Source organism: Podarcis raffonei, chromosome 6, assembly GCF_027172205.1.
Source record: "Podarcis raffonei isolate rPodRaf1 chromosome 6, rPodRaf1.pri, whole genome shotgun sequence".
Taxonomy (NCBI): domain Eukaryota; kingdom Metazoa; phylum Chordata; class Lepidosauria; order Squamata; family Lacertidae; genus Podarcis; species Podarcis raffonei.
The window spans coordinates 55,746,017-55,765,330 of NC_070607.1; the positions used below are offsets into that span (position 1 = coordinate 55,746,017).

General features: G+C 43.8%; 2 protein-coding genes across 5 annotated transcripts in view; both read left to right on the forward strand.

Moving 5' to 3' along the window:
• Positions 1-19,314, forward strand: part of PPARD (peroxisome proliferator activated receptor delta) — a 98,940-nt gene that overhangs the window by 23,069 nt on the left and 56,557 nt on the right. The gene's annotated exons all lie outside the window — the stretch shown is intronic.
• Positions 1-19,314, forward strand: part of DEF6 (DEF6 guanine nucleotide exchange factor) — a 42,560-nt gene that overhangs the window by 21,657 nt on the left and 1,589 nt on the right. For all 4 annotated transcript variants that reach the window (XM_053393096.1, XM_053393097.1, XM_053393100.1 and 1 more), the window contains 8 exons: positions 4,379-4,564; positions 8,562-8,789; positions 9,933-10,079; positions 12,147-12,255; positions 13,543-13,841; positions 15,208-15,374; positions 17,313-17,511; positions 19,164-19,254. In XM_053393096.1, the coding sequence (XP_053249071.1) occupies positions 4,379-4,564; positions 8,562-8,789; positions 9,933-10,079; positions 12,147-12,255; positions 13,543-13,841; positions 15,208-15,374; positions 17,313-17,511; positions 19,164-19,254 (1,426 nt within the window). The remainder of the gene's footprint in view (positions 1-4,378; positions 4,565-8,561; positions 8,790-9,932; positions 10,080-12,146; positions 12,256-13,542; positions 13,842-15,207; positions 15,375-17,312; positions 17,512-19,163; positions 19,255-19,314) is intronic.

A 19,314-nucleotide genomic window follows, 5' to 3' on the forward strand; every position in this document is an offset into this window, starting at 1 on the left:
ACTCGAATTCTGCCAGTCATTTCCGCCAATTCCATATAGTCCATCACCTTCATCTGCCACTCTTCCAGGGTGGGTAAATCTTGTGTCTTCCAATACTTTGCAATAAGTATTCTTGCTGCTGTTGTAGCGTACATAAAGAAAGTTCTATCCTTCTTTAACACCGATTGGCCGACTATGCCCAGGAGAAAGGCCTCTGGTTTCTTCAAGAAGGTATATTTAAATACCTTTTTCAATTCATTATATATCGTCTCCCAGAAAGCCTTAATCCTTGGGCACATCCACCAAAGGTGAAAGAATGTACCTTCAGTTTCTTTACATTTCCAACATTTATTATCGGGCAAGTGATAGATTTTTGCTGGCTTGACTGGGGTCATGTACCACCTGTATATCATTTTCATAATATTCTCTCTTAGGGCATTACATGCCGTAAACTTCACACCTGTGGTCCATAACTGTTCCCAGTCAGCAAACATAATATTGTATCCAACATCTTGTGCCCATTTAATCATAACAGATTTCACCGTTTCATCCTGAGTGTTCCATTTCAACAGCAAGTTATACATCCTTGACAAAATCTTAGTTTTGGGTTCTAACAGTTCTGTTTCTAATTTTGATTTTTCCACCTGGAAGCCAATTTTCTTGTCCAAATTATATGCCTCCATTATCTGATAATAATGAAGCCAGTCTCGCACTTTGCTCTTTAGTTTCTCAGAACTCTGCGATTTCAATCTATCTCCATCTTGTTCCAAAATTTCCCAATATTTCGGCCAAGTAGCCTCCATATTGAGCTTTTTCTGAGCTTTCGCTTCTATCGGTGACAGCCACCTTGGGATTTTATTTTCCAATAGATCCTTGTATCTTATCCAAACATTAAACAATGCTTTCCTAACAATATGGTTTTTAAATGCCTTATGCGCTTTGACCTTATCATACCACAGATATGCATGCCATCCAAATACATTATTAAAACCTTCCAAGTCCAAAATGTCTGTGTCTTCAAGAAGTAGCCATTCTTTCAACCAGCAAAAAGCTGCTGATTCGTAGTAAAGTTTAAAGTCTGGCAGGGCAAATCCACCTCTTTCCTTTGCATCTGTTAATATTTTAAATTTTATTCTAGGCTTCTTGCCCTGCCAGACAAATCTTGAAATATCACTCTGCCACTTCTTGAAACAGTCCACCTTGTTCACAATTTGCAATGCCTGAAACAAAAACAACATTCTAGGCAATACATTCATTCGTCCCAGCAATGAAAGCTTCAAATTTGACCATATCTCTAAATCTTTTTTCACTTCCACCCAGCATTTTTCATAGTTGTCTTTAAATAAATTCCCATTTTTTGCTGTCATGTTGATCCCCAAGTATTTAACTTTCTTAACCATATTCCTAACCTGTATCATCTTGTATGTGGATGCTTTTCTCTGCATCTTCTGGATTTTGATGCACTGGCACGATTAGGACACACCAACAGAGTGCTGATTCACTTTACCCTGTGCGTCCTGTTTTCTGTAATCTACATGATCTGGAGGTTTCAGTCCTGATTTGCCCCCCAGAGCTAGCAGGTGGTGCTTTCTGCATAGTTAGACTTTTGCTTAGTGGCATATTTGTGACCTGAGGCAAAAAGGTAGCTACTTTTGCCAGGGAATTTTCTGATAATGCACAAGTGTTCCAACTTGGAAACCTCGACAGCTTTTACGTGGATGTAGCCTTAAGACTCTCCCAAATAACAGGCACACTTTGCAGGACTTTAAGACACCAGAAAGGCCTAGTTGGCAATGCTAGGCTTCAGGCTTTAAAACTTAAGGTTTAAATTCAGAGAGAATTTAGACTCTTTTATTTGCAGAACATGGTTTACGTGTCAGCTGTGCATTATGCAGGGAGCTCTGGACTCTTTCGTGCTTTGGATAAAGCACAAGATTGAGTCATGGGGCATGTGCTGAATTCCTGGCTGGCTGCCACTCGCTGCCCACTCCAAATGATCTGAATGCCAATTTATATGCAGGCAACCCCAGCTACAAATCACAAGGATGATCATAGTTGTTTCATTATCCTTTTGGTCCCCATTAGCTAGTGCCAGAACTGGCACATCTGCCTAGTATTATCTTGGAATGGTAACCTTTTGCTGGATGAAAACTGTGAAACAGTAGTTTAGCGACTAGCTATGGAAGATGGCCAGATAACTAACACACACACACACACACACACACACACACACTCCTGTTTAAAGAGCCAGGGAACAATTGTGTATCACTTCCCTTACTGCATAGTACTTTTTGAAGCTTGATGCAATTGCTCAGGGGAAGCAAATGGAGTGCTGATGGCTTATAGACTGGGCTATGAATCGGTATTTCCCCAGTTCAAACGTCATCTCTGCCATGAACTCGCTAAGTGGCCTTGGGCAAGCCAGTCTCTCTCAGCCTCAATCTCTCCCAACCACCTTTCTCCTCTGCCATATGGGAGATGATAATATTGATGATTCACAAGCCACTGGTTGGCTACTGTGAGAACAGGATGCTCACTGAGAGGGTCACTGTCCTGATCCAGCAGGCTCTTTTTGTGTCCTCATGCTATCTTAGTCATGGTTCCCTTGAACTTTGGGGAATTGTTGCATTTGTTCATCTGAGCTATGACTAGTATCTAAAATTCTTATGAGTAGGTGAAATAGTATGTTGTGATTGAAAATTAACAGAAATGCAGAAGTGTTTTTCAAAAAAAAAAAGAGAACAATGACAAAAGTTAAAAGACTAATTCATCTGTATTATTTGAGTCAATTTACTTGGATGGTTTCTTGTAAATGTGTGGTTTATTCTCCCCATCTGGCTCTAAAAGCCTCTTTTATTCCTGGGGTGGGTTTTTTGGGGTGGGGTGGGGGAAAGAGGTGGTGGCTGGATTTTCCAGGTAGTTCTCCACTGTGGCTGGTGCTGGGAGCCACACTACCAAAGGAGGAATATTATTATTAAGGTGCATTTGGACACATCTGCCAGTGCAGTGTTATAGGTTAGGAGAGAGTGTTCAGAAAACAGATGAACTCTTTTCTAAATACTCAGCAAGAAAGTTTGTAAATGCCAATAACCCAGCTAAGCAAAAATGAGTTCATCCATTGCTAGTCAGTTAGAGTAACCAGATGCAAAAGGATATTGGACTCTCTTATCACCAACAGTTGTGCAGATAAGGACATTGCAGAAGAAGAAGCTTTTCTCATCTCTTTATGAAAGGAAAATTGCTGGGTCCCTCCCTGACTAATGTTTTATGGCAAGTGTGTTTTGCAACAAGTTATTGACACAATAATAGTGAACGGGAGTGGTAAATTTATTCTGTTTTATTAGCTGTGTTTATGATGCTTCCCCAGTACTACCGCATTATTGCTGTCCTGGGGTGCTATAGCAAAACAGGAACAGAAATAAACCAGAACATTCATGGTATAAAAAGTTATGGGGTTTTAGCAGGGTGTTACATGAGATGCACTGATTGGAAATGAAGCAGTGTGACACCCCAAAACCTATGTAGGTGAAAACTGTGATGAAAGCAGGACTGCCTCAATATCATCACAAGCATCACAAACATGAATGCCTAAGAGAAAGGGCACCTGGAGGGTTCCTAAGCCCAGTGTCTAAATGGTATGTCCCTTAGAAAGAGCTGAAACAAGGTGCTTTGAGATAGTAACTGGCTACCATCAGATGCTAAATATGTATATGTACTCCACTGCCAAATATTAAACCATAGGAGAGTAACCTCTGGTCTGAAAGCCATATATATCGCACAACTGAATTTGAGTGGGTGGGGGGAGCCCAGAGGGAGAGAAGGAAGGTGTCAGAGGAAAAAATGGGGAGTGAGCTAAAACAGATGTAGCAATGGAAGGGGGAGGGGGAGAAGCCCTTTCTAAATGATCAGTTCAGACCTCTGGAAAGAGCGACCTGTCTTTCCACTGACAGTCTGTTGGATAGAAAGGAAGAGGTGAAGGGGGGTGCGAGAGAGAAAAGGCTGTATCATAAAGAGAGAGAAATAAGAGGGTGCCTCTGGCCCTACCCATTGCTGGCTTTGCCCCTAATCATTGCCAGCATGCATCACCTGACTGGACACCTGAGAGCCAGTGTGGTGTAGTAGTTAGAGTGACCTCCTGTTGCTCTGTTCCAGCTTCTGCCAACCTAGCAGTTTCAAAGCATACCAGTGCAAGTAGATAAATAGGTACCACTGCGGTGGGAAGGTAAATGGCATTTCCATGTGCTCTGGTACTCGTCACCCCACTCAACCAGTCACTTGATGAGGCCACTGTAATTCTGTTGATGCAGCCTAGAATAGCATTAGGTTTGTTGGTTTGCTGCTGCTGCATCACACTGTTTGCTCCAGAACACTATAGCTATCACTTACGTTTTGTTTGCAGGTAGAAGAAGGTGCTTTTGTCAAGGAGAGTTTTGATGAGCTTTGCTGGACCTTGACAGCAAAGAAGAATTACAAGCCAAACCGGAATGGGAATAGCGTTGTATCCCATGAAGATGCTTTCAGACTTTGGTGTCTCTTTAACTTCTTATCCGAAGACAAGTACCCTCTTGTTATGGTTCCTGACGAGGTATGATTGCTTTTAAGTAATACTATTTTTTGTTTTGTAGTGCTTTTGATAAGGGATGAGTCACACTATGTTTATTTTGCATCGTTAGGGCTTAGCCATGTGATTATAATCATTGTCTGAAGTGCAATTATATACATGTGTGAGTCTAGCTATCATAGATTTCTGTATACAGGCCTGCAGATCCAAACTATGCTGCTTCTTGCATCATCTGATCGCTGCTCAAGATTCCACCCTGTGTGGCCAAGGGATGAATATGGTGAACAAGAAGACGCCCTTTTCTACATGTTAACATCTTGCATGTCCCTATGCAATCTATGAGAGTTGCTGTTTTATAGCCCCTGTTTTAGTCGTGCTTACAAATCTCCTGCACAATATATGATCTGTTATACAGTGGTACCTCGGGTTACATACGCTTCAGGTTACAGACTCCGCTAACCCAGAAATAGTACCTCGGGTTAAGAACTTTGCTTCGGGATGAGAACAGAAATTGTGCTCCGGCGGCGTGGCAGCAGCAGGAGGCCCCATTAGCTAAAGTGGTGCTTCAGGTTAAGAACAGTTTCAGGTTAAGAACGGACCTCCGGAACGAATTAAGTACTTAACCCGAGGTACCACTGTACTCATGCCAATTCCTCTATAGAGAGTTCTACCCCATTCATACTTTCAAGTGGTATTGTATTTTGATGCACCCAAAAACAAGCGTTCTTGTATCTGGAACATAGGAAGCTGCCTTATACAGAGTCAAATCATTGGAGCATCAGTCTTGTCCACTGACTGCCAATGATTCCCCCAGATTTTGGGTGTGAGTGTCCTGGCCCTCACTGCTAGATGAAGAACTGGAACTGCAGACTCTGGTCTCTGCCAAAGGCTTTACTGCAAAAGTCAAAACAGTGCATGGACCAGGCACAGGTTACAAGGAGCCACAGAGATACATAGGCATGGCCAGGCAGAAGCTAAGATGTTGACCCACAAGCAACATGCCCCCTGCATCTTTCTTATAAAAGGATGGGGCAGGCATAGCAGTTAGTGCAAGCAGCCAAAGTCTCAGGGTTAGGCAAATGAACATGCACTCCTCCAAGTTAGGCGTGGGAGGTCTACTTGTGTTAGAGCTGGCATCTCCTTGTTCTTGGAAGCACTGTCAATGTGTGCTCAGCATCAGATTTATACTCTGTTGCCTCCTTAAAAGCAGGAGGCTCTGCGCTGACAGGAGGAAGCACCTGAATAGCAATATCATATCTCATTGGGGTTGAATTCTCCTCTGTTAAGCCACCTGGCCCCTCCCCTGGATCAGAGTTTCCCAGCTCCCCTTCCCCTCCCTGATGTTGGACACCTGACAGGGATTCCCTGGAATTTCTCCTGTCCCACTGGGACCCTCCCCAGAGTCATCTAACTGCAGCTCCCTGATCTCCTCCTCCTGCTTCTCAGGATCCAACCAACCCTCCATGACAGCTCCATGGGGCTCTGGCTGGTACTTACCATCCCTTGTCCTGGATATAGCAGGGACTGAACTTGGGACCTTCTGCCTGGAAATGATGTGCTCTACCACTAATCTATGGCCCTTCCCAAAGTGCTGTATTTCACTTCTGTTTCTCAGTGTCCCAATAGCAATTTTCATCTGCTTCCCTTACATCCATGCTTCTCCTAAAACTGCAGGTGCTTTGGGTTTCGTAAATGTTGAATTTGCACAGTTGCACTCATACATGCAATCACACCTGATACATTTTCTTTATTTTTCCACACACACACAAATGGAGATGGCCTGGAGATGGCCTCAGGCAGGGTGGGGCAGGGAAAGATTTTTTGGGGGTGGGGGAATAAGATTCTGTGAGGTGGTTGGATTCTGGGTTAACACTGTGGCTGTGTTTAGCTTCTGCTGGGAGGAGACTAGCCAACATACGGACAAGGCGTCTACATGAATGCATGCAAAAGGGTAGTGCCACAGACTCAACGTTAAAAAAGAACAACCCCAAACCAAACAAGCCAGCTTGGAGGCGGAGAGAAACAACGGCCAGGAAATGGGATAGCGTGTGACTTTCATTTAGGCCAGTCAGGCAGAAACATGCATGTCTAATTAATGTCATCCGTCCTTTAGAGTGAGAGTGTAAACCCAGTTCATGTGTGCAATGAGAGGATGCGGGCTGCTCCTCATGCTGCTTTCTGTTGTAGACTAAAAAACTGCAGGTCTGGACACACCCATTCTTGAAACATGTTGAGATACGAATCTGGAACATGTTGGCTCCACCCAAAGGGTTAATTGCAATAAAGAAATGCTGTTCAGTCTAGCAGAGCCAGTAATAACAGCAATAATCTCTAAATTCCACAAGACATGTTGTTGGAGGGAAGGAGATTTCCTTTGCTCCTTAGTACAGAGGCAAAATCTCAGTCAGGTGGTTTGTAAATCTAAAGACCAGAAACTAAACCCTGACTCACATTGGTCCCAAAGCCAATAAAGACCTAGCCAGGAAATAATCTCATATAGTTTCCAGGAGTTTCCACTGCATCTAGCTCATCAGCTGATGTCAGGTGCGATGACAGCCATCAAGCTTTTCTCTCCCCTGTGTCTGACACTCTTTCACCATCCCCCTTATAGTTCAGCAGAAAAGGCCCTGTGTGCACATGCAGTCATAAGCTACGCTTCCTGTTTCCTACCAAGGCATTTCCTGTTCAGGTCTTGAAAAAGCATGCCGTCTTTCTAACTCCACCAACAGTGGAGTTGAGCATCCGCTAGCGTGCATTTGTTTTTAAAGAATTTGGTGGTTTTGTGTAAGAATCCACAATGGATGAGGATTTTTGATTTTTAAATCTAGCATTGGCATCTGGCTTCTGAGTAAATAGTCAAAATAAACAAGAAATCCTAGGAGATGCTGCAAACTTCCGTGCATCTATACAGAAGTATATCCCATTGAGTTCTGTGGGACTTCACACCTAGGGAAGTGACTATGAGATTTCAGCCTTCAGATGTATTTAGATACCTTTTCATACCACAGGTAGTGGCAGCTGTGGCTAATAACTATGGGGACTAGTAGAGTGGAATGCAGGAAGGCCAAAACAGACAAAGCCAATGACAGGCAAAACCAACTAATTTTACTTTTGTTTCTGTCCATTTCCCTGTTGGAATGCAGGTAATGGAAAACTCAGTGGGAATAAACACATTATTGTGCCTGTTTTGTGGCAGCAGTGGCAGCAAAGAAGCAATACTTCTCTGCCATTCTGCAATTGGGACGTTGTTTAGCAGAGCTTTTCTGAGTCGTTCAGAGTTTACTCCAGCTTGGCCTGCAGGTGGATGTACAAGTGCCCTTGTAAGCGCCATATAATATGTTTGCAAAACACTTCAAGCATAAAGTTTTTTGCATTTGGTATAACTTGGGTACCACAAATGCTGCATTCAGTTGAATGAATCCAGAACTCTGGTTCTTTTTAGAGGGAGGATTTTCAGTTATTGTGGCCTTGTGACACAGACATGGTGCTCGGTGTGGGGGGGGGCGTTGAGGGTACCAGATGTTGACTCGGCACTTGCTTTCTCTGATTGATAACATCAAGCAGAAGAGGATTGATTTGTGGAGTCCATTAAGTAATAAATGTCTTTTCGTGAGAGGGGGTACTCCCAGTCAACTTGAAAGAGGTGGCTGTGAGTCCGCCCCCAATGGAAAGGATATCATTTGCTGATTGAAATCTGCAGTCCTAAATATACCTTCTGGGAATAAGTTCCATTGAACTGAATGATACTTCTAAATAAGTGGATTTTTAATCTTTCCCCTGGGTACAGTTATTGGAGAATTTTAATGGAGAAGATGTCACTATATATTGTTGCCATGTGGAACCACAGTTAGAATTCTTGAAGCAAAAACTGACTTGAAGCAATAAGAGTCTATGGAGTGAAATTCCACAGCACAAGAAGGAATTGTATGTGATCCCAAGGGGGAATTCAAACTACATCTGATACCTAGAAGTAGAGAACATGGTTAGTTCCTTCTCTGCTGACTTCCCCTGCTTGTTCCAGGTGGAATACCTCCTGAAGAAGATCTGCACAGCCATGAGCATTGAGCTCAACTCTGGGGAGTTAGAGGACTTCTTTTCTCAAGAGGCTCAACAGCAGAGTGGTTTGACAGTCTGGCAGTTTCTTGACTTGGTAAACTCGGGCCGGTTCCTACGAGGAATTGAGCGTGAGGCTATTAGCATGGCTGTTGAAGAAGTCTACCAGGAGATCATTGGAGATGTGCTCAAACAGGTAAAGAGCTGTCCTTGATTAGGAAATCCTTTGCTTGGGTTTGTGGAACTAGCTATGAACAGGAAATAATACACGGGGACCCAGCACAACTTTCTTCCTCTCTAATAAAGTCTGTATTGGCCTGATGGGGACTGCATCTACTGCACATTCTAGTTACCTTTTTGGACAATGATAACAAGAGCATTAAAGGGGTGGGAAATGATCTAATTTGTGGTATTTGAAGTGAGAGGAACAGTAGAACAAGGTAAAGGGGGGGAGCAACCATCCGGGAAGAGACCAGAGAAACTACACTGATGTTTATTTGTCTTTTCCTATAGAATGGTAACTGCATATGCTAAGGATAATCGGGTAGGCAACTTTTAGGCTTGTATGCATGTTCCATTTTTCTTCTGGGTTCTGCACACCAAGATGTAGTTGCTGCATCTACCAGCTAGCATGGGATTTTGCATGCCAGTCCTTTGGAAGATTTCCCACACTTTGCTAATCCTGATCAGTCCTGATCAGTCAATCAGCCTGTCAGGAATCACAATACCCTTGTGGCCTGTGAGCTGTCAAAAGTGCCAAATCAGCATGCCTGATAGTGGGAAATTCTGGAAGCTTGCTGAGTGTACAGCATTGACGATATGCCAGCAGCCAATGAGGAAATAGGACACTGTGCTAAGTCCACTGCGCAGAGGAAGAAAACAAGTCAGCATTCCTGACACCCACAAGCCACATGGTCCTGTTTGTAATAGTTCAGATGACAGATCAAGCTCAAGGTTCATTAAGGTTGATATCTAGCTCATTCAAAGGAAAGGCTCAAGTAGAAAGACTCCTGCTAGTTGGTGGCACTTGTTTATTCCACATCAGAAGTAAATTGGCCATGTGGGAAGTTGCCACATAGATGCAACCTCATATAAAGCTAGTGATAAGGTATACCTTTCAGAATATACAATATGCATGTATACACTTACATATACCTGTGTAAGATAAGCTGGAGATCAGTTGACACAATCCATGTTCTAAATTTGCCAGTTTCTTTGGCTCCTTTGTGACACAAATCTGTGCTATGGCTGTAATATAGGTGGAGTCTTGCAAAGATCTTTGGTACAGAGATCTTTGTTTACTCACTCTCTGTTTCTCTGTCCCTTTGGTTGCGAGCAGGGCTATCTATGGAAGAAAGGTCATCTGAGAAGGAACTGGTCTGAACGATGGTTCACCCTAAAGCCCAGTGATCTCTCTTACTATGTGAGTGAGGAACGGAAGGAGAAAAAGGGGAGCATTTCTTTGGACAGAAACTCTTGTGTGGAGGTAATTGGACATACTCTGAAACAAAAAGAACATGATAGGCAGATGCAGTCCTCTCATGAGGCAGCTGGTGACAGTCTGTGGCTTCTCCTCTCCCTCTTCAGCCAATAAGAGTCCAAGATGGTCAATGACAAGTCCAAAATAATTCATAATGCATATTATAAAACACTAAAACAAGCAGTAAACCATAACTATTAACCATAACACGAGGCAGCAGCTTGAAACATACAGCAAGTTTAAGCAATTACATATATTAAAAATGCCTGGGGGGAATAAATGTTTTTGCCTGGTGCCAAACAAATTGTAATGTAGGTGGCAGGCATACTTCTTTAAGAAGAGGGTTCTGTAACCTGGCATCACCAGCAGGAAAAAGTAAAGCCCTCTCCATTACTGTTTTATTCTGTGTTTCTGATATGGAAGGCACTTTGAGAAGAGCCTCAGCAGAAGATCTCAAAACAAAGGGTGTTATCCAAGATGATCAAGGGTCAGGAAACCAGGCCTTAAGAGGAATGGTTGAGGGAATTGGGTATGTTTAGCCTGGAGAAGCAAAGATTGAGAGGTGTTATGATAGCCATCTTCAAATATCTGAAGGGCTATCACATGGAGGATGGAGTAAGCTTGTTTTCTCCTGCTCTGGAGGGTAGGACTCAAACCAATGGCTTCAAGTTATAAGAAAGGAGATTCCAACGAAACAGCAGAAATAACTTTCTGACAACACGAGCTGTTCAACAGTGGAACAAACTCCCACAAGAGGTGGTGGACTCTGTTTCCTTGGAGGTTGTTAGGTAGAGGTTGGATGACCACCTGTCTTGTATGATCTAGTATGAGATTCCTGCATTGCAGGTGGCTGGACTAAATCACCCTCGGGGTCCTTTCCCACTCTATGATTCTGTGATCTCCACTTACGCAGCAGAACGTCCTCTTCTCCCCGTGTGCCTCCTGCGCCCTCCCCATATCTGCTCCGGAGGCTTGGGGGATTCCCCAGGACGTATTTAATGGGTGTGAAGAAAGAGGAGAGAAAGTAGAAGGTTCCACTGAACAGCCAGAAGTCCTTGGTCTGGTGGAAGCACTTGGATGAGCACTGTCCATACTGAGAAGGCCTTCCCCCAACTGTTTAAGACCTTCCCCCAAAAGGAGAAAGAAGAAGGAAATGACTACGGTATATTGCTGACAGCCAAGTATGGGGAAAACAAAGTAGAATCAGTAGTGCCATCATGGCACAAAGTCCAGATCCTAACTTGACAAAATGAATACGAGAGCCTCCAAATGCAGCAGGACTTGTTTATCACACTTTGACATGAATTTTAGTGCACAAAATGTGCCTCCCCCACATAAGTCCATTAAGACCATTGGGCAGTATCCAGTGAAATCAAGGACTTATGGCTGCATAATTGAACTTCCTCTCCTCTCTGCACCCCCTAAATATGTTCTTGGTCCCCCCAACCCTCCATAGCAGATTTGGGGAGGGTGTTTGGCGAGAGGACATTCTGTTGCATGAATAAAAATCCTTGTGCTGATGGAGCTATTTTGTTGGATACCACCCAGAGTCTAAAATTACCTATTGCACCACTGAGAGGAATTGAGGAGACAAGCCATGCTGTGTCTGTTAATAGTGAGGACAGGGGACGGACGGACTGGATCCAGTCCAGAACTGGCCCGCCCCCCATGGCCCACTTTTGACAGGTGGGGAAGGCCTCCATACCTATCAGTTGCCTGAAGTCAGGTGACTCTTCCTTTGCAGCCCCAGCTCATACTGTATGGGAAGAAGATTTGCAGCCATGGATTGAAGTCAAGCCAAGGCTGTAAAGATAGTTGCTGAAAGTAGGGCTTGCAATCAGCACTGGGTGTAAATTCAGTGCTGACTGTTAGCTCCACTTTCAGCAAGGACTGGAAGTCAGCAGGGTTGCAGCGTCTCCCAGGCCGGGTTGCAGAGCCTTGATGGGGATGTTGTTTTGTGGTTGGGAAAGGCAGGGGTGGCCATCCTTGGCTTGAGGCATATCAAGCCTTGGCAGTGTTCTAGGTGGGCTTGTGGCTGAAGGGAGATGTCAACTTTTCCTCCTTTATTCAAAGATCTTGCCCGACAAGGATGGGAAACGGTGTATGTTCTGTGTGAAAACACCTTCTCGGACGTATGAAATGAGCGCCTCGGATACCAGGCAAAGGCAGGAGTGGACGCTTGGTGAGTACTGTGGCTCTTTTCTCCTACACCTTTGGAGATTTGCTGAAATTAAGATATGAATCTGAAAGTAGCAAGAGCCTCTGGCCCTTTAGGTAGCCTTCATTCATGGATTGACTTTCTCCCCGTATGACTTGAACTGCCCAAGCTAAAGTAACTCAGATGGCCAACATTTTTTGAAAACATAAAAACACATGATTCTGGATTGAAAGCCAGTCTTGTGTAACTATTTGGGGTTTCAGTGCAGATTATTTTAATATTGTCTTCTGCGAGAATCTTGGGCTTCTAGTAGTAGCTAAATAATATTGAGTGTTAGAAATAGGAGACAAGATAATAATGGAACCACAAGGTCTTGCCAGTCTGACACTTGTGTGTGTGTGTGTGTGTGTCTGTGTGTAGAGTTCTTTGTTTGCATACCACAAAACTTTTATGAATTTGCAGTATGAAAAGGAAGTTTGGTTTTGCTTCCTGTTGAATAGCATCAGACAAGAAAGCAGATATCCCAAAACTCTGGGGGTCATGGGTGCTGAATGTTGCAACTCTTCCTTATTTCATTTCTCTAACGTATTTTTATGTTGCCCATCATCGAAATCAATTGCCGGGAAGTTTAAAAAAAATTAGAAGTGCAATTCATGAAAACAATGAAAATGATTAATCAGACAAGCAGATAATGGAACAGTTCAATGAGGTAAAAAGCCTGGGCAGCTAAGGAGGCTTATGTTTATGCTACGTTGCTTCCAGGTGAGCCTCCTTGGAGAGGATGTCCCCATGACAGGGGTGCTAAATCCCCTCTCTTTCTTTACCTGCCTCACTTTTGAAAAGGGTGAGGCTTTAGAGAAGAGCCTCACAGGAGATGGTCTAAGGCATTGGTGGGCCACATCCCTTTGAGGTAACCTTCCAGGGGCTACATGCCAGTGGTGGGTGGAGCCAGAGGCAAAAGTGGGAGGAGCAATTAATGTAAATCTTACCTTTGTGCACTAGGCTTTGTTTCTACATGCACTCACCTCTCCTCCATCCATGGGAGCAAGAGACATTATCAGAATTCAAGGTCACATTCCAGCCAGGCAAAACCAAGAAGTCATGAAGCAGGGCCAGTAGAGGGTGTGGCCTAGGAAGATCCCTGAGCACTAGATATAAAGACATCAAGATCCACATTTGGACCCTGGACCTGAGTTTCCCTGACCCTAAGGAATAGAGAAGTGGTTGTGAGTCAAGCGGCTCTTTATAGTCGCTAGCTAAGGCAGCCCCTATGTCCCCTTCTGACATCTCTTGCCCTTCCACCCTCGGCAGCCATCCAGATGGCAATCCGCCTCCAGGCCGAGGGCAAGAAGTCTCTGCACAAGGACTTGAAGCAGAAGCGGCGGGAGCAGCGGGAGCAGCGGGAGCGGAAGAAGGCCGCCAAGGAGGAGGAGATGCAGCGCCTGAAGCAGCTGCAGGAGGAGAAGGAGCGCAAGCTGCAGGAGCTGGAGTTGCTGAAGGAGGCCCAGCGCCAAGCTGAGCTCTTGCTCCACGAGGAGGAGGAGCGGCGCCAGCAGCAGCATGAGGAAATGCAGAGGACGCTGGAGATACAGTTGCAGGAAGCTGAGAAGGTGGGTTCAAGGAGAAGGGCGAGGGGGCTCCCACATCCACAACCTGCCTGGTAGACCAGGTCAGCCAACAAAGATACAAATCCCTCCTTGGCATCTTTGGTGGGTCAGTCAGCTTGCCAACAATACCCAGGAGGGATTAGGAATGCCGTGGAATTTTGGGGGGCTTGTTCAGTGCTCTAGCTTGTGCAATAGGTCTCCTTGGGACTTCAGCCTAGACTGGCTGGGCAAGGAGGCTGGACGAGGAGGGAGCACATCCTTTTGAGAAGCATGAAGTAATGGAAGGCCTGCTTTTTCTTCGCTTAAGATTAGCAGTTCACACACCTAAGCACTACACTATAGTTTTGCTGTGTGGTGCTATCCAGATATTCCGGGTAGTTCCAGAATACAGTGGCTATACACTAGTGATGTAGATGTAAGACCAACAGAATGTGACATCTCTGCAAAAATATCTGCATTGCCTGCCCATGTGCTACTCTGCCAGGTTCAGGGTTCTTGTAATAATATGCAAAACTCCTGAAGCCAAGCTGGTGCCAAATGTATTGCTCTGCTTTACTGTGGTCCACATCAGCAAGGCCGAGAGGGGGGTCTTGTGTGGGCAGCCCAGGACCTCCATACACGCTGCCTAGACTTGTGCCCCGGGGAGATCCGTCAAGACAGACGGATGCCAATAACAAGCTTATATAATTGTTAACTGCTGATATTAATCGAATAACTTGTTATAAATAGGGGCCTGCTGTATACTAGAAACTGTAATGTCACCTTTTTTTTCATGGCATGCAGATTACTTATTATTTGTTGCATAATTGTGGCACATCTAATGCAAGCAAGCAAGCAAGCTGTTAAATGAGGCAACATGCATCAAGTATTACTCAGGCTCTGTGCAACAAAGAACTGTGTCCGAAAAATATTTTTCTTGCTTCAAGTGGAATTCTGTGCAGTCACTACCCAGCTTCAGAGTGACAGCCATATTCCATGGTGCAAAACATCCAGCTCGGCATTGTTATATTCATCATGGCATCATTTAATAGCCACCAAGGCAAATAGGCAGAAATCTCCTATAGGGGAGGTCATGGACCTCTCTTAACATTCCAATAAGTGTTACCTCCCCCCACCCCACCTCCACAAAAAAGAATTCCAATCTGAGGCCCACAACCCACTGAGCCACTCAGTTTTGCTTCTTTCTACGCTGCTAATTATTGCATGCCTGTCTTTGTATATCCACAAATCTGTACTGGAAATGACAAAAGCCATACCACAGTCTGCACCAACGGCTGAGTTGTAGGCTTCGTTTAGGTAGCTGATTCTGCCCCCTGCTGTTGGGCTGTGTACTCTACATACTAACCGCATGGTATTATTATACCTGCAGGCTCGTGCTAACATGCAGGCTGAGATGGTACTGAAGGAGGCAGAGGCAGAACGTCAGCGCAAGCGCATCACAGAACTGGAGGAGATGCAGCAACGACTCCAAGATGCTCTGCACCAGGAGGTTAAAGCTCGTCAGGATGAAGAGGCCGTGAGATATGCACAGGCCCGGTATGGATAATGAATGCTCAGCTTCCTTCAACTAGCTCTGGATATAATGTCCTTTGACATAATTGTGAGATCCCTCAATGATGGTGGACTCATGTACTCCCTTGCCATCTACCCCTCTGGAAGAACTGGGAGCAATTCCAGGGCTGAGGCTTGCAGTTTGCTGTAACTATAATTTTGCAGGACACTACTATTTATGAGTGTAATTTTTCCAAGAAAAACTGAAGCCCCTTCAGGTGTTTTCATTTCACTTTATACACCTCTTACTGGGGGGAATCTGGAATTGGTATAGCTGATCTGTGCTAGTATCAACACAAATGTCCTCTACTGCACCATTTGCTTTATTATATTATATTATATTATTAATTATATTATATTCCCATGCCATCAATGTATGTATACTTTACAAAGTATAAGACAATGATTCCTGCACCAAGGAGCCTACAACAGAGGACGAGAAAGGAAATGGAGGCAGGGGTAAACAGAGAGGATATGCATCTATTTCAGCTGTATGTACTTTGGCTGAATTGCAGTGGGGTATAGATGAAGAAAAAGTATTAATAGAAAAGAGAGTTTTGAGGAGGGGTTTGAAGGAAGAGGGGTGACATGGCATCTCTGAAGTCTTCTAGGAGGCAGTTAGCTGAAAGTGAAAAGAAGATTAAGAGAAACAGTGGAGTATTTTGAGGGAGCAGGAAACCGTCAGACAACAGGGTGGAGGTGCAAAGGTCATGGACAGGGACACATCAGAATAAGAGCAGAGAGATAAAATGGAGATTGGGCCTTGGAGGACTCTAAAAGAAAGGGCAGGGGATTTGTGCTGGATCTGGGAACAGACAGAAAGCAGCATAGGGATTTAAAGGGGGGTGTTGCATTGTCAGAGTGACAACAGAAGTGAATGAGTTTGACGACACAGTTCTGAATAGAGGTCAAGGTGAGACAGTGGAAAACTACACATGAGAGGATTGCACCAGGGCATTTGCTAAGGGGGTAGAGAGGAAGTTCCAGTAGTTGATGGTGGACCGAATCTTGAGATCAAAAGAAAAAGGAGAGACATAGGTAAAGCCCCAGGCTTTGCAGAGATTTGAGATGGGACAAAACATTTCCCAGAAAACTCTTTCCCCAATATCTTCACCGTGTCCTAAGCAAGGATTCCCAGAATGGAGGCAGTTGCACACACTTCTTGCAAATCATACTGTTTTCCTTCACAGTTACATGGACTCTCCCTTTGTGCACTGGAACTCACCAGAGGCTTAAACAAGAAAATTTCTCATAGGCAGGGTTGGTGCTATAATTAGGCCAACTAGGCAGCTGCTTAGGGTACTGACCTCAGAAATGCACCGTACTGACCTTTGAGGGGCACAGATTGGTTTTTATTCTAACCTATACCTTTCTGATAATATATGACTTTTAGATTTTGAAAATAGTTTTTCAGAAATCAAACTTACAAGAACTTACATACGCTCAGCAGTGTTGCAAAAGAGACATACGGCTTGGCAACTATATCCATTGAACATGCCCAAGTATCAGCACTTGACCTGAAGGAACTGGTGACAGCATTTGCAAAGGAAAAGGCGTGCAAAGTGAGATTTTGATGTGCCTGAAACCAAAACTTTTAAGAGACTTAAATTTTAACATCGCAGATGACAATAATATTCAAAATGATTTGTGTGCTAAACCATTTTCTTGTTTATTTGAGAAGGAAATTCAAAAACTGTTATATTACTTATTCTAGCAATTCAAAGTAAATTTAGCAGTTTCAAGCCTTGGGCTTTTCATTTTTTTCTACAAGACATCTGTTTTTGAAAATTGAAGTTATTTTTTTATTTTTTATTTTGCTGGGGAGTGGAAGTAGTTAGCCTGGCCTACAGGGCAACAAAATTGCCCGGCACCAGCATTGCTCATAGAGTGAAATGTAACTGACATCTTTTGCAATTTTGTTAGGTTGCTGAATGAAGAGGAGGAGAAATTGAAGCAGCTGATGAAGCTGAAGGAGGAGCAGGAGGAGTACATCATCAGAACCCAGCATGAAAAGCTGATCCTCAAGCAAGAGATGGAAAACAAGAGCAAGTTTCTGGAAGAGGCCCAACAGCAGCTGGAAGAAGTGAGAGTCAATAGAGAAAGGGTGGACCAGGATGTCATGGTGAGTGATGGAGCTGTCTCTGCTTCCCATTCTCTCTAGGAGAGTGTTACCGCCACAGAAACATCTTACTTAGCCACTGTCTATCCCACCTCCCCATAAGTAGCTCAAGATGGCAAGGTACAAACTACATGCTTAAAACAGTAACTGATTATAGCATTTGCATGGTGCAAAACTGGATTGTGCAATTCAAAAAGGGCTCAAGTTGCCTCTTTATGTAGTCTCCTTCCCAAAGCAAGACAATCTCTTCCCTGCTTCTTCCACACACAGACACACTTATTTACTGTTAGATCAAACTATCAAATCTGGGCCAAAGTAAATCACTAGCAGAAAACAGGTATGGTACACCAGTGAGAGAGAGCTCCAGAGATTTAGTTCCAGATGATGTACGCCCTGTGAAATGCATCCCAGTACCTGTGGTGCCTTAAAAGGGAGACAATGTACTTGTACTCCCTTGGACCAAGTTGGTGGACTCTACTTCATTAGAGGTTTTTAAGCAGAGTTTGGTTGTCATGGATGTTTTAGTTGTGATTACCCTCAGAATCCCTTCCAATTCTTCAATTCTGTTTCTATGAAGCTAGCATTTTTTATAGTTATCAGCACTTCTCTGAAAATATTAGGTGACCAAATCTGCAGTCATATAGCAACTTAAAAAAACAACAACCCCAAAGCAACTTACTGTGATTTATCATCAATTTCCCACCTGTTGCCTTTTGAGAGAGATTTTGGAATGAAAGATTATTCCTAAGTGCACTTAGCATAATGTTGGGATAATTGCACTTAAAGTACAGGATAGTAACCACATTTTGTCTGAACAGTCCCCCTAGAAGGGCCCACTGCTCCTGGTTTTGTGCTGTCTTTACTGTATGCTTTGCTAATTATGTTAGTATGTTTGGGCTAGCAATGAAGAACATGGGAACTGCACTGTGTCCCATTAGTGCAAAGGATTTCCTCTGGTGCAATGTAACCACCACCACCATAATAATAATAATAATAATAATAATAATAATAATAATAATTATTTATTTATTTATTTATTTATTTATTTATTTATTTATTTATTTATTACTTATACCCCACCCATCTGGCTGGGCCTCCCCAGCCACTCTGGGCGGCTTCCAACAGAATATTAAAAATGTGATAAAAACATCAAACATTAAAACAGGGCTGCCTTCAGATGTCTTCTAAAAATCAGATAGTTTTTTATTTCCTTGACATCTGATGGGAGGACGTTCCACAGGGCGGGCACCACTACCAAGAAGGCCCTCTGCCTGGTTCCCTGTAACCTCACTTCTTGCAGTGAGGGAACCGCCAGAAGGCCTTTGGCGCTGGACCTCAGTGTCCGGGCAGAATGATAAATCTGTTCTAGGGGTTCCCCCAACTCTCTGGGGCAGATTTGGGAGGGTGTGGGGTGCACATGGGGAGAGGACAGTGGGAAAGTCCTGTTGCACAAGTTGAATTCCTTGCACTGACAGGATACAGTAGTTGAATACCAGCCAGAGTTTTTATTGTAATTTGTACTTTATATTTTATCGCTTCTTTAGACTGCCCTGAGAACTTGGTTGGATGGGTTGTATATGAAGATAAGTATATACATTATTGTTAATTTGTGATGTTGCCTGATTGATTAGTGCTTTTTTCCTGTTTCATTGCAGTTGGCCCAGCGGAAGCTTCAACAGGCCAGCACCAATGTAAAGCATTGGAATGTTCAGATGAATCGACTGATGCACCCCATTGCACCAGGAGGTAAGTGACCGCATAAAGTATTTGCATTTGGAGCAAATACACAGCTAAATCTGATAACTG